Raw genomic sequence first — 13,464 nt, forward strand, 5'->3', positions numbered from 1 at the left:
CATCTCCAGATTGGACAATCTGTTGCCCGTCCCTGATATAAAACAGGTTGGTTACAACTTCTAGTTGTTTTTTTACATTTCGCAAATAAAAACCATGTAATCATTGTTAAAACTGATTGTGTCGTTGACAAAAATGCAGCTTTTAATTAGTTACTTCAGGTTACCAAGCAGGATGGCTCATTAGCATTATTGTTCCCTTTTGTAGCAGTAGTGCTACATGTTTGATATGATTTACTAAATGTTATTTACAGACGGCAGCGTGGCTCAGCAGCGCCCCCTCTGTCATGGAGGAGTGCGGGCAGCTGGTTTTGGAACGAGAAGAGCTGAAAGCGCTGCTGTACTTCCACGAGCAACAAACAGGAAATACCAACAAAAGTAAATATCTCCGAAATAAAAAAAAAGCATTTATGCTGTAATTTTAATGACTGAATGTTTTGCTTTAAAATAGACATTTTATATAGATGTATACTTTTTTGTCCCCAAGGGGAAATTTGTCTCTGACACTACATAAGTATTATTAGACATCATTATAAAAAGTAAAACTTCATAAAAGGTGCCATTTTAAAGGGATGCACGATATTGGATTTTTGGCCGATATACGATATGCCGATATGTTAAAACTTATTTGGCTGATAACCGATACCAATACCGATATTTCTTCTCCCTAGACCTACTTAGAAGAGACTACATAGCTTTCTCTGCTGTGGAGTTAAAATACTACATTATTCTGCATGGTCTTTGTCAGTTTCGCTGCTACCAAATGCAGATGTCAAAAAAGGGGCTGAAAATGATGTTACACTTTAACTTGGATTATGTTTAATGTCAAATTTATTAATGACATTTACTCCAACACAATGACAACACTCGAACAGTGAAAATTTGTAAATTTTCACAAATCTAAACTCAACCTGTTCACAAGCAGCAAGTGAAAAGTGCATAAGTAGTAGTGCATTAATAAATATGCTTGTCAGTTTCTTAAATTAAAAAATAACTTACAACAGAAGCTTTTAGATCGGTGAGTTATTTTGATGGAATGGCCGATGTCCGATATTTAACTTTATCGCTAATATCGGCCGATACCGATACCATGCCGATAATATCGTGCATCCCTACTATTTTTCATATTTGGAGTACTTTCAGACTGCTTTTCAGTACAAATACATGGAAACTTGCTGATGCTTTATTAAATTAGAAGCCAATGCAGTGTATCAATCATTTAAAATATTGTTTTTTATGGTATTTATTTGTTACAGGCCTCTCTCCAGCTCAGAATATGTTTTTGCCCGTGCTGTCTCTTCATGCCAAAACAAACTCAAGGCAACAAGATGATGTTGAAAATAAAGGAGAGTTTAATTGTGGCATCGGTAAAGAACCATTGAAGAAAAGCATCAGCGCGGAGGACTCGGGGAATGGACACGACCTGAACGAAAACCAAAATGAGGGCAAGACATTTGAAAACTCAAGTATACTTGTTTAGTTTTGTTTTCAAATAAGTATTAGAAACAGTTATTTTTGTTGCATTTCTTTATCTTTCAGGTTTAAAGCCTTTTCAGCCGCATTGCTGCTCTATGTGCTCCTACTCCGACAGCCGAGCGTCTGAACTCCTTCAGCACATTCGACAGGAGCATCTGGTCCAGGAGTCTGGGCCGTTTCTTGCAGCCGAAGGCAACTTCCTTCTGAATGACGAGGTTTCGTTTCGAGGCACTAAAGAATCTGAGTTTGTCAGTGACACATTGAAGGATGTAGTCACCCCCGTCAACAACGGACCCCCGTTTCAGTGTGACAGGTGTGAGAAGACTTACCTCTCCAGATCCTCCCTGATCATCCACCACCGGATTCACACGGGCGAGACGCCATTTCTGTGCTCTTTCTGCGGCCGAGGCTTCAGGCGTTCATCCTACCTGGAGCTACACACGCGCATACACACGGGAGAGCGGCGCTTCAGGTGCCACATATGCGGAAAGACTTCCATCCAGCATCTGACGAGACACATGCGCATGCACCGAGGGGAGAAGAACTACCTGTGCACAGAGTGCGGGAAGGCCTTCCTCTCCTCCGGGGAGTTAAAGCTGCACCGGCGGAGTCACAGCGGAGAGAGACCGTACACGTGCAGACAGTGTGGGAAAGGTTTCGTCACCAAATGCCTGCTGACCGTTCACACCCGCCGACATACAGGCGAGAGTCCTTACAGGTGTCCGCTGTGTCCCAAGTCCTTCTCCAGTCTGAGAGCACAGAGGAAGCACCTGAAGATCCACACCGACAGGAAGTCCTACCAGTGTTTGAAGTGCGGGAAAATCTTCAGGCAAGAGGGTACTTTTAAACTTCACGTTAAAACCCACGACTCAATATGATTGTTTTATGGTTATTATCATTTTTAGTTTATCAGTGCTGAGCATGACTTTATACTTATTTTTAAAAACTGCCATTTCAAAAACACTTGAGCACAAGTTTTAAATTAAGGGGCCTTTGAATGTTATTTATTTAGAAGCATATCAGTTCTATTAAGTTTCTAATGCATGTTTTTCACTTCAGTAATTTTTTTTTATGTCTGCATAAAAACTGCCTAATATTTTATTATTCTTTTTTCCAAATGAGAAGTATGGAGGCCAAATAAACACCTCGGGCTGTTTTATTGGTTTTGTTGTTACATTTTGTACAAAGGTGTCTTTCTGTCTGAGGCGGCCATGTTGGGAGGAATGACCAAGTAGAGGGCGTGATCTTTCTTTCAGATCCACTTTTGTAAAGGGAGCACCTGTTGAAGGACAGAGTGAAAAGGCAGAAACTTCAGTCCAACTGAGTGGAAACTTCCATGTTTTTTTTTTTTAAAGTAGAGTCATGTTTTTCAGTGTGCCTCGTTCAGTCACTTCCACACAGACAGTCGTTGACAGAAATATGCTCACCACTTGTCTGACCCCGTGACCTCATCAGGAAACAGCCCCCCCGCACACACTTCTAGACTGAACCCAACCACACTTACCCTGACAGTCAGCCCACAGTGACTCCTGTATGACTGGGATTGTTCTGGACGATAAGTCATGCAGTCTTTAAGCTGTAATGACTCGACGGTGACAGCTGCATGCAGGGATGAATTGAACATATAGGACATAACAAAAACTGGATCACATGGAAATGAGTCGTACATTTTGAGCAGAATTTCCTGGAAAAGTAGCCTCAATGGCACCAGTGTAATTAGATGAAAATATAATATTAGTATGGCACTTCTTCTGACTCCATAGTCTTGTACAAAAAGAAATAAACGCAAGAATATGCGAAGATAAAACTACACCTGAAGGAAATTTTTATGTTTGTATGTAATATTATTATTGAATAGTTCATACAATTCTTTTAATATACGACCGTTTGTGTACAGTATACTGTAATTATTCAATTTAAAATTTATTCTTAGTAAAACTAGAAAGAAAATGCAGTGTGACTGCTGAATGACTTCTGAAATTTACTGAAGCTTCAACTGAATTTTTAAAAGTATTTAAAAGTAGCAAAAGGCTAGCTACAAGCTAATAATGGCAAAAAGCTAGCCAAAATCTAAAAAAGGTACCAAAAGGTTGGCTTAAAGCAGTAAAGTGTTAGCTAAAAGAAGATCAAGACGTGCTGGAAGCTAACTAGTTAAAGGTTAGCTAGAAAATAAAAGTAGCAAAAGGCTGGTTAAAATACAAAGTTAGCAAAACACTCCAAAGCAGCTAAATATTAAACTATAAGTAGCAAAAGACTAGCTAAAGAAGCTAAAAAAAAAAAAAAAAAGGTACAAAAAGCTAATACTGGTACCTTGCTAGAAGCTAAAAGTAGCAAAAGGCTGATTAAAATACAAAGTTAGCTAAACAGTTAAAAGCAGCAAAACATTAGCCATAAGTAGCAAAAGACTAGCTAAAAGCTAAGAAGCAAAAAATAGGTACAAAGAACTAATAACTTGCTAGAAGCTAAAATTAGCAAAAGGCTGGTTAAATGCTAAAAGTAGCAGAAAGGTTGGGTCTGGTGCCCCTCATTTTCCTCTTGAGAATACCCCATAGCTTCTCAATGGGGTTTAGGTCCAGTGAGTTGGCTGGCCAGTCAAGCACTGTGGCATGGGCGTCAAACCAGGTTTTGGTGCTTCTGGCGGCATGGGCAGGAGCCAGGTCCTGCTGGAAGATGAAATCTGCATCTCCATACAGATCCTCAGCAGAAGGAATCATGAAGTCCTCTAATATATTCTGGTAGACTGTTGCAGTGACCTTAGATGTAAGAAAGCAGAGTTTACCAACACCTGCACTGGACATTGCACCCCAAATCATGACTGACTGTAGGAGCGTTCATGTAAATAATGTCACCGTAATCAATGGAGGGAAGGAAGGTCACAGATATAAGGCGTTTCCTAGCATTCAGAGTTAGCTCTCTGCCAGATTCTGGAATCTTCTCTGATAATCCGCTGAAGCCCACAGTCATCTCTTTTGCTGGTGCATCTTTTTCTGCCACATTTTGCCCTTCCACTAGACTTTCCATTGATATGCTTGGACACAGCACTCTGTGAACAGCCAGCCTCCTTAGCTATGAACTTTTGTGGCTTACCCATCCTATGGAGGGTATCAATGATGGTCTTCTGGCCAGTTATGTCTGCAGTCTTCCCATATTGAACCGAACTGAGTCAATTGAACCAAACTGAAGCAATTTAATGACACCTGGGGAAACCTGTGCAGGTGCTTTGAGTTTAGTAGATGATTAGTGTCACACTCAGTTTAAACATTCATGCCCTGCAACATTTGGGCTGATTTCTCCACAGTATTCTAATTTTTTGAAATCCAGTTTTTGTGGGTTTCATGAGCTGGAACCCCAAATTATGTAAAAATAAACAAAAAAATACTTGAAATCGTTTAAATTGTGGGCCCTGAATCTATCATCTATTAAAGATTAACTTTTTGAATGGAATTATTGAAGTTAAACAACTTTCCCATAATATTCTAACTTTTAGGAAAGGGTCTGTACATATATATATGTGTGTGTGTGTGTGTGTGTGTGTGTGAAAAAATCACCTTTTTATATCGGTGAATTATTTTGATGGAATGGCCGATATCTGATATTTACCGGTAACTTTAACGCAAATATTGGCCGATACCACGCCGATAATATTGTGCATTCCTAAGAAGCAGTGAAGCTGCAAAGAATGTGCAAAACATTTTAAACTAGGAGAGCAACCATGTGAATGCTGACTCAGCAACCACACAGTAACAGGTTTTGTTGGTTGTATGACGTTTTGTTTTGATGGGACCAAGCACAAATCAACTGCAGAGGTTTCTACACGTGGATTTTATTGTGTAAACGAAGCCCATATCTACAAAAATGAAGAGTAAAAAATGACAAATTCCCTGTTGAAATTTAGCGTCCTCTTCAACTGTTTCAGGAGGATAAATCCAGAGCGTGAAAAACACTGAAGTCCTCAATCTCATCCTCTGCAAAAAGGGGGATGCAATATATCCGGCAGAATCATCTGGAAGCCTTTCCATTTTCATGAACATCCATCCTGTAAACAACAACAATCCCATTTAATGTTGTAAAAATGACACAAAGTCAAGACTGGATGATACATGAAGGACTCGTTCACCCGTTCTCCTCTTTGAGGTGCTGGTACAACTCAAACCTGCTGTTCACCGAACTCGCTCGACCAAAAAACTCTTGGTGCTTCCTGGAATTGGCTGCAGTGATCCGGTTGGTCCACATGGAAAGGAGCGTGACGGGCCCTGCAGAGGGAGAAAGGCAGAGAAAAAGGTTTTATAGTTCATATTTTAACCCGGAAACTTAAGTGTTTTAAGAAAATATTGTGCTCATTTTGGCACTAAAACATTAAAACGAGATAAAGTCGAAGTCTAGATATTTCTAAATGTTTTATTTTGAAAAGCGATGACGTGCGCTCAAACCTTTTGCTCGATCTGTTGGCTGAACCTCCTCTGCGACCAGACGAGGCTTCTTGATGAGCGGCTCCGGAGAGTCCGGGGAGTCCTTGATTACTTCGGACACTGCTTCTTCCTTCTCCAACAAACCCTTCAACCTTTGGAGGAGTCAGGTGTGAGAAAACGCCTAAGAACTTCTTATAATTAAAAAATAAATTATGTTTTGAAGTAATAAAAAGCAGTAAAGCAACAAACTGCTCAAACAGACCTGACTGACCTCTCCGAGTCCTGCCAGCTTTTGTCTTCCGTCTCTTTGCTGCCGTTTTTCTCTGACCTATCCTCCCTCTCCTCTCTCTTCCTCCCCCTCTTCTTCCTCTCCTCCTCCTCTGGAGGTTTGCTGCGGCAGGCGATGATGCACTCTAGAACTCGCTGGTGTCTGTCGGTGGCGCTGGCGTGCGTTTTCACCAACGTTTCCAGCTCGTTCCACATTATGCGATACTGTTCATCCCTGGAGATCCAACCAGTGACATTACAAACCGTGTTACCACAGTGCCAAAAGCTTTTAACGTCCGAGTCCATACCTCTTGGGGCCTTTGCCTCTTGATCCTACAGTGGAAATAGGGAGCGGGTCATTCTTCCTCTCCATGTCGACCAGGTTGTAAATCGTTTTCTGGCAGGTTAGAACGTCCTCCTCAGTGAGGGTCTCTTTCACTATCAGGTTAGCCAGAGGAACCACCTGTTGGTGGAAAACAAGAACCCCATAAATACAAAAATGTCCCAAAGCAATGTCCTGTGGTACTAATCTCAAGAAAAAATTTAATTTCTGTGAAAATGCAGCGTGAATGTTGAGCTGAAAGTCTTTGCAGAAAAAGCAAAAACTGAGCTTTGAAAAGTTAAAACAAGCAGAACAGAGGCTAAAATAAACAGAACACAAGCTTAAAAGCAGCAGAACATATTAAACTAAAAGCAGCACAATGGTAGCTAAAAGCTAAAGCAGCAAAACAATAGCTTAAAGGAGCAGAAAAGTCGCTACAAGTAGCAAAGCAAGCTAATATTAGCAAAACAGTGCCTAGCAGTGATGGGCACGGTTCTGCTAATCTGCTAATAGCGGAATGAACTTTCTGTTTAGCGGAGTAAAGTTTTCACTAACTTTAAAAACTTTAGCAAAATTAGCTAACATCAAATTTAAGTTTGGTAAATTCAAATCTGCTATTTTTTTTTTCTTCAAAAAACAGTTCTCTGAGCTAAAAGCATTCAAGAGAATGGCGATTTACAGAGCGATGCTATGCAGAGCTAAGTAAAGCTAACCCAGTGATGTCACCACCCTCGCAGTGCTTTCCCCTCATATCTACCGCAAACAGTCTGATGATGCAAACCAAACCAAAACAGGGAAATAAGACGAAAAAACCATTTTCTCACTCAGAAACGTCATAAATAGAAACATTGCACACACATTTCCTACCCAGCATACTTTGCAATGCTCACAGTCTCTGGGACGTGACTCTCTCACACATTTCACACATTTTTACTTTAATCCAAACAGATCGAGAGAATACTGATGACGATGCACAGCAACTTTGTAGTTTAAAAAAGTAGTTAACCACAAAGAGGATCGCCAAAGTGAGTTAATTCATTATAGTAAATGACACAAGGCAGACGTCCGACATACATTGAATGCATCGTTCTATTTCAGCACAGCAGAGTTCTACTCCGCCTCTTTGGTTTTGATGGACCGGATTCATTACTGAAAGCTCACGTCTGAAGGAGACATTCATTCAACCATTATTTATACAGGTTAGTCTCATTGAGCCACATGCATGCTTTACCTGTGATTTATAAATGGTTTTGAGTTGGGCTCACTTACAACATTGTCACATTACAGACAGTCTTACAAGTTAGCACGTTAGCGTTAGCTTTTGCTAATCTTCTTATCTGTTTAGTGGTTTAGTATTAGTAAAGTTGTTTTTTTAGTTAGCAAATTAGAGGTTAGCAAAACTAACTTTTTGGTTAGCTGTGCCCCCCATTGGTGCCTACAGTAGATGCTAAAAGCATAAGAGTAACCAAGATAAAAGAAGCACATGGTAGCTAGAAGACACAGGCAGCCAAACAGAAGCTGAAGATAACAAGCTAAAAAAGCAGATGCTAAAACTAGCAAAACAGACTCCCAAGTAACAAAACAGATGTGAATATTGGCAAAACTAGCAAAAAGGACTGAAAGGTAGTTAAGATGCTAAAAGAAGCAATAAAAGCTAAAAGGTAGCAAAATGGTAGCTAAAAGTAGCATAAGAAGACAAAAAGTGCAGATATGCTGAAGCAGATTTTTAAGTGAATGAAAGAACAATAGGCTGGTGAAGATTCTCAGTTGAACAATAGATATCTAGGGGATTTTTTAAAATAAAGTTGAATATTATGAAGGGGATAAAAGTTTCAAGTCATAGAAGCATCTCCTGAATGAGCTGAACGTTTTGATGTATGGAGGGTTAACATAGCACAAAGTCTGACTGCAGAAAATATACAGCAGAAACTATAAACAGGAAGTGAAGACAGAATCTGCAGATGGTGCTCACTGCCTGCATGTTGAAGATGGTGGTCTGAGAGATGATCATAGGCCAGTATCTGGTGTGACGTTCCAGCTGAGCTTTGGCCCTCTCGACTGGGAGCTTCCCTGAGGGATTATGGGAGGACTCTGAAACTGGAGTCAACCGGTTTTCCCTCATAAATTCACCAAAATCCTTTAAAAAAAAAAAAAAAAACAACAGTCAGATTAACGTCACTGTTCGTTTCAGCCGAGCTGCTGTGAGCTGAACTCACTGTGATTCTGTAGTCCGTCACTCGGCCTCCGCAGCCTTCGCTGATGGAGGGCGGGTCCTCTAAGGTGGAGCGGTTGCTGTTGAGCACATGCAGTAAGATCTCGCCTCCATGGCTGCTGAGCATGTGACTGATGACCTTTGACCCAGACTTCCTTGGCTGCTCCAGAAGCACCGAACGACCTGTGGTCAAAATAATAAATAAATAAATAATAACTACAAAACAGCTAAACTACAATCAGAATACAAAAACAAACAAAAAACTCACAATAACTATAAAAAACAATGTTCAGCATCCTCATGACCCCACCACAACAAACAAGCAGGTGACAGCTTGAAAAAAATATAAACAAAAATAAATGCAAATCAAGATTTATTCAGCTTACCGTTAAGAAGAAAGTTTGTCAAACACGATGAGGGACGACTGTTTACGTCTGTGGGGGAGATGCGATAAGCTCCCGTGCAGTAATGCAGCTCTGGAAGATGTTAAAAATATTTAATGTGACGTTATTAGAGCAGGCGTTTTCAGATATCACAGTTTCATTATCGTCAGGAACTGAATTTGTCTTTGAAACAGCAAATGTGCAAGAATATGGACGCTTAAAAATTTATTTATGGCAAACAATAAAGAACAAGGATATCTTTAAAACCCTAAAGGCAAAAGCTGTAAATGTGAAAGAAAAAGTGCGAGAGCTTTGGTTGAGAGCGCCTACCGATGCTGTTGGTTCGTGGAGTGCACCATTTCAGTGTGATGGTCTCTTTGAGCCCATTTTCTCGAGTGCTGGTTCCCGCCATGTGTAAGTCGCCTGCGGAACACACATGATTTTAAAACACATTTTAAAATGTTGAACCTAAAAGCAGATAATTAGTAGCTAATACGAGCAGAAAAGTAGCTAAAATGAGCTAAACAGAGGCTAAAACTAGCAAAGCAGAGGCTAATATCAAAATTGTATCTAGCAGAATGGTAGCTAAAACAATAATTAAGGAACTTATTTGAAAATCGTTAAAATTTTATGTTTAATTGTAAAGTTTACAACCCTTCCCATGCTAATTGTAAGAAACACAGATGATGTGTCCAGTTAACATGAGCACTCACCGCTTTTAAAGAACTCCAGGTGAGCGTCTCTGTGATGCAGGAGCTCGACGTCATAATTAGCAGACGTGTTGGCGTGCTGCTCCTCCTGTTTGACCGCACCGACAATCACAAATACGGGTTAGCATGAAGTCGGTGCATAAATAAACAAAAATAAATAAAACGACGTGCAAACTGATCCACAGAAAAGAAAAAAGAAAAAAAAAAACACTGCTGATTTCATGTTCCAAAAGGAAAATGATGAAGGAAAAGGCTGATTGTTAAGCCGGGACTTATGTTTCCAGCTTCTGACTGAATCTTGTACACTTACATAAATAAAGCCTTAATATCTAAAGAGCTGAATCGATTTTAGACATTAAAGGGATGGTGTATAAACTTATCAAGACAACACGATGGACCACGATGGAAAGTTTAGGATAAAAACTTAAAGGAGAGAAACAGAGACTACAAGAAATTCACACAACTTTTAAGGTTTACACACCTAAAAGACACTGATTAGCAACTCAGATGAGGCAATGCTGGTCACAAACAGTTACACGCAACAGCTACGTTTTAATTAGCCACTTTTGTATTTGTTTTAAAACAACAGTCAATTCATGCTGTGTACGTTTTTTTTTTTTGATTTACCAGAAAAGGCTGTATTTTCAGACCAACGTTGCCTGCTCTCTACTTGAGCCTCAGCAGGAAACAAGCGTCACATTAAAACCAGTGTTTCCAATAGCCGAGCTACATGCTGGGAACTCTCTGCCTTCCCCCTGTTTGATGTGTGTGTGGATCAGAGTACTAACCTGTTCGCAAATATTTAATGTGGGCTAGCAAAACAGAAAATACAGCATGAAACCAGCAGCACGTTCACAGTCATGTCAACATGCAGATGAGATGAGATCAACAACAACAACAAAAAGGTTGTGGGGTTTAGGGTGTTGTTATGAGGAAGCATACAGCTGATGATTAAGCTAGCAAAAAATATGTAAAAAGATAGATGTTAGCAATCTAATAAAAAACGGAAATGTGCATTACGAGCCACACATTTTCACTACTAACAAAAAAATAAATGAAAGCATGCCCAAGTTTCTGCAGGTTAAACATGAATGCGCAAGACCACAGAAAATGCTCAGAGGAGGGATTTGTACCTTCATGGGGATGTTTGTTATGGTGGTGGAGGCCAAATCAAAGTGCTGCTGGACCAAAATGTTGAGTTTGGAAGCCAGGTGCCGCCCAGCACGAACGCTGTGAACTTCACTGGTGAGCAGAGGTGAGATCTGACCAGGAAGTGAGAGAAATGTTGAGAATGAACAGCTTTGACCTGAGGCTGTTAGATATGCGTGTGTACATTTAGTCCCTTCAAGCTTCTCACTCACCGCTTTCTTGAGCCGGTCAGACACCAGCGTGTCCTCACCCTGTGGGAAGATGTGAACTAGAACCAGCTCACACTGCTGGATGGCCATCAACCTAAACCCCCACATCAGTTACAGAGATATGAAACATGAGTTAAGACAATGCAGCGTAGTTTTATTCATGCGCAGATGTGTTTTGCAATGCTGGACACTGACCTGTCAGAGCATGCTGCCAGCTTGTTTTGCTCCAAAATGGTTTCCTGAATGCAGTCCTCCAACATGCGCACGTGAGTGTCACTGCCAGAAAACACACACAAAAGTACAGTTAAGATTAATAAGTGACGTGAGCAAATTGTAAAACAACAAGCTGCTGGGCACATCCAGATATCTAATACGACTACTTTTAGCCTTCATCTTTGCATCTTATATAATAATCTGACCATGTTTTGACTCAAATTTCTGTCTTGTAGGCATTTTCTATTGTTGTCTTTACTTTGACTACCGTTATGTGATTACCGGTATTTCATTTGACATGTTGCCTTATGCTAACTGTGAGTCGCTTGTGGTTGTTTTATTGTGCTCGTCTTTATGTTCGTTTCCTGTCCACGCTGTTTCTTTTGCATCCATCACATATTACAATTAATATTTGTACTTTATATGGCCGTCCTGTATCTCTTCTAAGTCTTAAATTGTTCATTTTTACATTTAATGTTGTTTGAATTTAACTTTGTACATCAGATTACATATCATAGCTATTTAAGATTACTCAATGACCAGGCTATGATTAACTTAGGTCACTGTGTGTCACATTTGAAGAAACATGTCCCACAAGCATGTTTTTATGCACAACAACAAAGTTAGAATATTCCAACTGTACAAAATGTTTTTTCCTCTCTATAAAAACATACAAAACAAACCAGGTTGAGACATTTGATAAACAGTTAATTTTGTCTGCTGCATCTGTTCAGTAGTCTGTCGTTTACCTTTTGGCGTTCGTAAGACAAATGATTCGACCTCTATTGGCAACTCTCTCAGCAGTGTCCATTAAAGTGGTGCGCTTCTCATGCTGCAACTCTGTGATCTTGCATAACGACTCCACAGCAGCGACTAGTCCATGCAAGATACTGCAGCACTCTGGGTCCTCACGGGGATTTGGTGGTCCAACAGCTGCCAGAGCTGCCATAAGCTGCAAACAGAGAGGAAATCTACCTCATTGGAAAATCTGAGAGAACGTTTTCACAACTCCTCTCCACAGGAAGTCACATTCATTTGGCTTAGTGAGTTCCAATAGATAGATGGTTACCTCATAAGTGCTCTGATTTTCTCGCCTCCAGCTGTTCAGTATGTGGAACTCTGAGTCACTGACAATGTAATTCACCTGTAAATTAAAAAGGGTCAGTGGCATTGTTCACATCACAATGTGTTTATTAAACTTAAACATTCTAAATTACATACCATATTCTATAAATGTATTATATACAAATTCTAACAGCTTAAACTGCAATGGGCCAGCCTGAACTTAGATACAAGAACTAACATAAAAAGGAATAAACAAACCAGTTTGTCCACTGGGTAAATATCGTAGAGGATTCGGCAATACTCCATAGAGCACTCCACAGCACAGGTCCACAGGGACTTGGACAAAGGGGCCAGAGGAATAACGCCTTGAGCTCGGCTCTTTGTCAACACGTCACACTCCACCTGCTGACGACTGGATTCCGCCATGTAGGGGCAGTGGTCCACTACAAACACGGTCTTGTGTGCCACTGAGAACATCTTCATTTTGCAAAATGTGAAGTGTGTTCTGACCTGGAAGATAAAACAAGACTCAGTCATGTGTAATGAAGTACAGTAATGAAACAGTAATATACTGCAAACAGATTAGTATCTCACTGCTACTTCTTCGTGTGGATATATGCAAAATTAAGATTTTAGAACCCATTTGAACACAAAAACAGTTGTTTATTTAAAACGCCAGACAGCTGTGGCATAATGGCTAAATCAGTATTGGCACAGAGACAGCTTTTCTTAGACTGCTCATTTTACATAAGCTAGTTTGTTAAAATGTACCTGTTGGTAAGTTAACTCACCTGAACAAAGTAATTGAAAAGCAAAGGCTGTTCTCCTCTAAAACGCTATAAAATAGAGAAACTCGCTATCGGGGTTAAAGTAACTTACATGTTTAATACTTCATTCTAAGATTTCCTTACAACCCGAGTCAGCTAAGTGAGCTAATGTAGCACGACCTGCTAAAATGACAACTGCGTTAGCTCGTCTAAGCTACAACGAGGGCGTATTCCTGTCGCTTTTTAGCAAATACATTCAGCCATAAGGAGAATTATTCATTACAG

General features: G+C 40.1%; 2 protein-coding genes and 1 long non-coding RNA gene across 4 annotated transcripts; 2 read left to right on the top strand and 1 right to left on the bottom strand.

The window, feature by feature from the left end:
* On the top strand, window positions 1-1,428 carry LOC119428216. Its single transcript, XR_005187699.1, has 3 exons — window positions 1-46; window positions 252-375; window positions 1,254-1,428. It is a non-coding gene; the product is annotated as an uncharacterized LOC119428216 (long non-coding RNA).
* Window positions 1,429-1,568: 140 nt separating this feature from the next.
* On the top strand, window positions 1,569-2,351 carry LOC119428482 (zinc finger protein 239-like). Its single transcript, XM_037696164.1, has one exon. It carries the CDS (start codon window positions 1,569-1,571, stop codon window positions 2,349-2,351), a length of 783 nt encoding a protein of 260 aa, XP_037552092.1.
* A 2,944-nt stretch (window positions 2,352-5,295) lies between these two features.
* On the bottom strand, window positions 5,296-13,383 carry ints13 (integrator complex subunit 13). 2 transcript variants are annotated; one of them, XM_037695962.1, is made up of 17 exons: window positions 13,204-13,383; window positions 12,671-12,922; window positions 12,417-12,491; window positions 12,097-12,299; window positions 11,330-11,410; window positions 11,138-11,228; window positions 10,910-11,038; window positions 9,780-9,864; window positions 9,397-9,489; window positions 9,070-9,159; window positions 8,688-8,866; window positions 8,444-8,608; window positions 6,458-6,612; window positions 6,154-6,384; window positions 5,904-6,034; window positions 5,591-5,726; window positions 5,296-5,509 (listed from the first exon to the last, which is right to left on the bottom strand). In XM_037695962.1, exons 2-17 carry the CDS (start codon window positions 12,893-12,895, stop codon window positions 5,473-5,475), a joined length of 2,106 nt encoding a protein of 701 aa, XP_037551890.1. In that variant the 5' UTR covers window positions 12,896-12,922; window positions 13,204-13,383; the 3' UTR covers window positions 5,296-5,472. The 2 variants fall into 2 exon arrangements, with proteins under 2 accessions (XP_037551890.1, XP_037551889.1); XM_037695961.1 differs by having other exon boundaries at window positions 6,145-6,384.
* Window positions 13,384-13,464: the final 81 nt, after the last annotated feature.

This window comes from Nematolebias whitei, chromosome 22 (genome assembly GCF_014905685.2).
Source record: "Nematolebias whitei isolate Nwh7 chromosome 22, NemWhi1, whole genome shotgun sequence".
In the NCBI taxonomy this organism is placed as follows: Eukaryota; Metazoa; Chordata; class Actinopteri; order Cyprinodontiformes; family Rivulidae; genus Nematolebias; species Nematolebias whitei.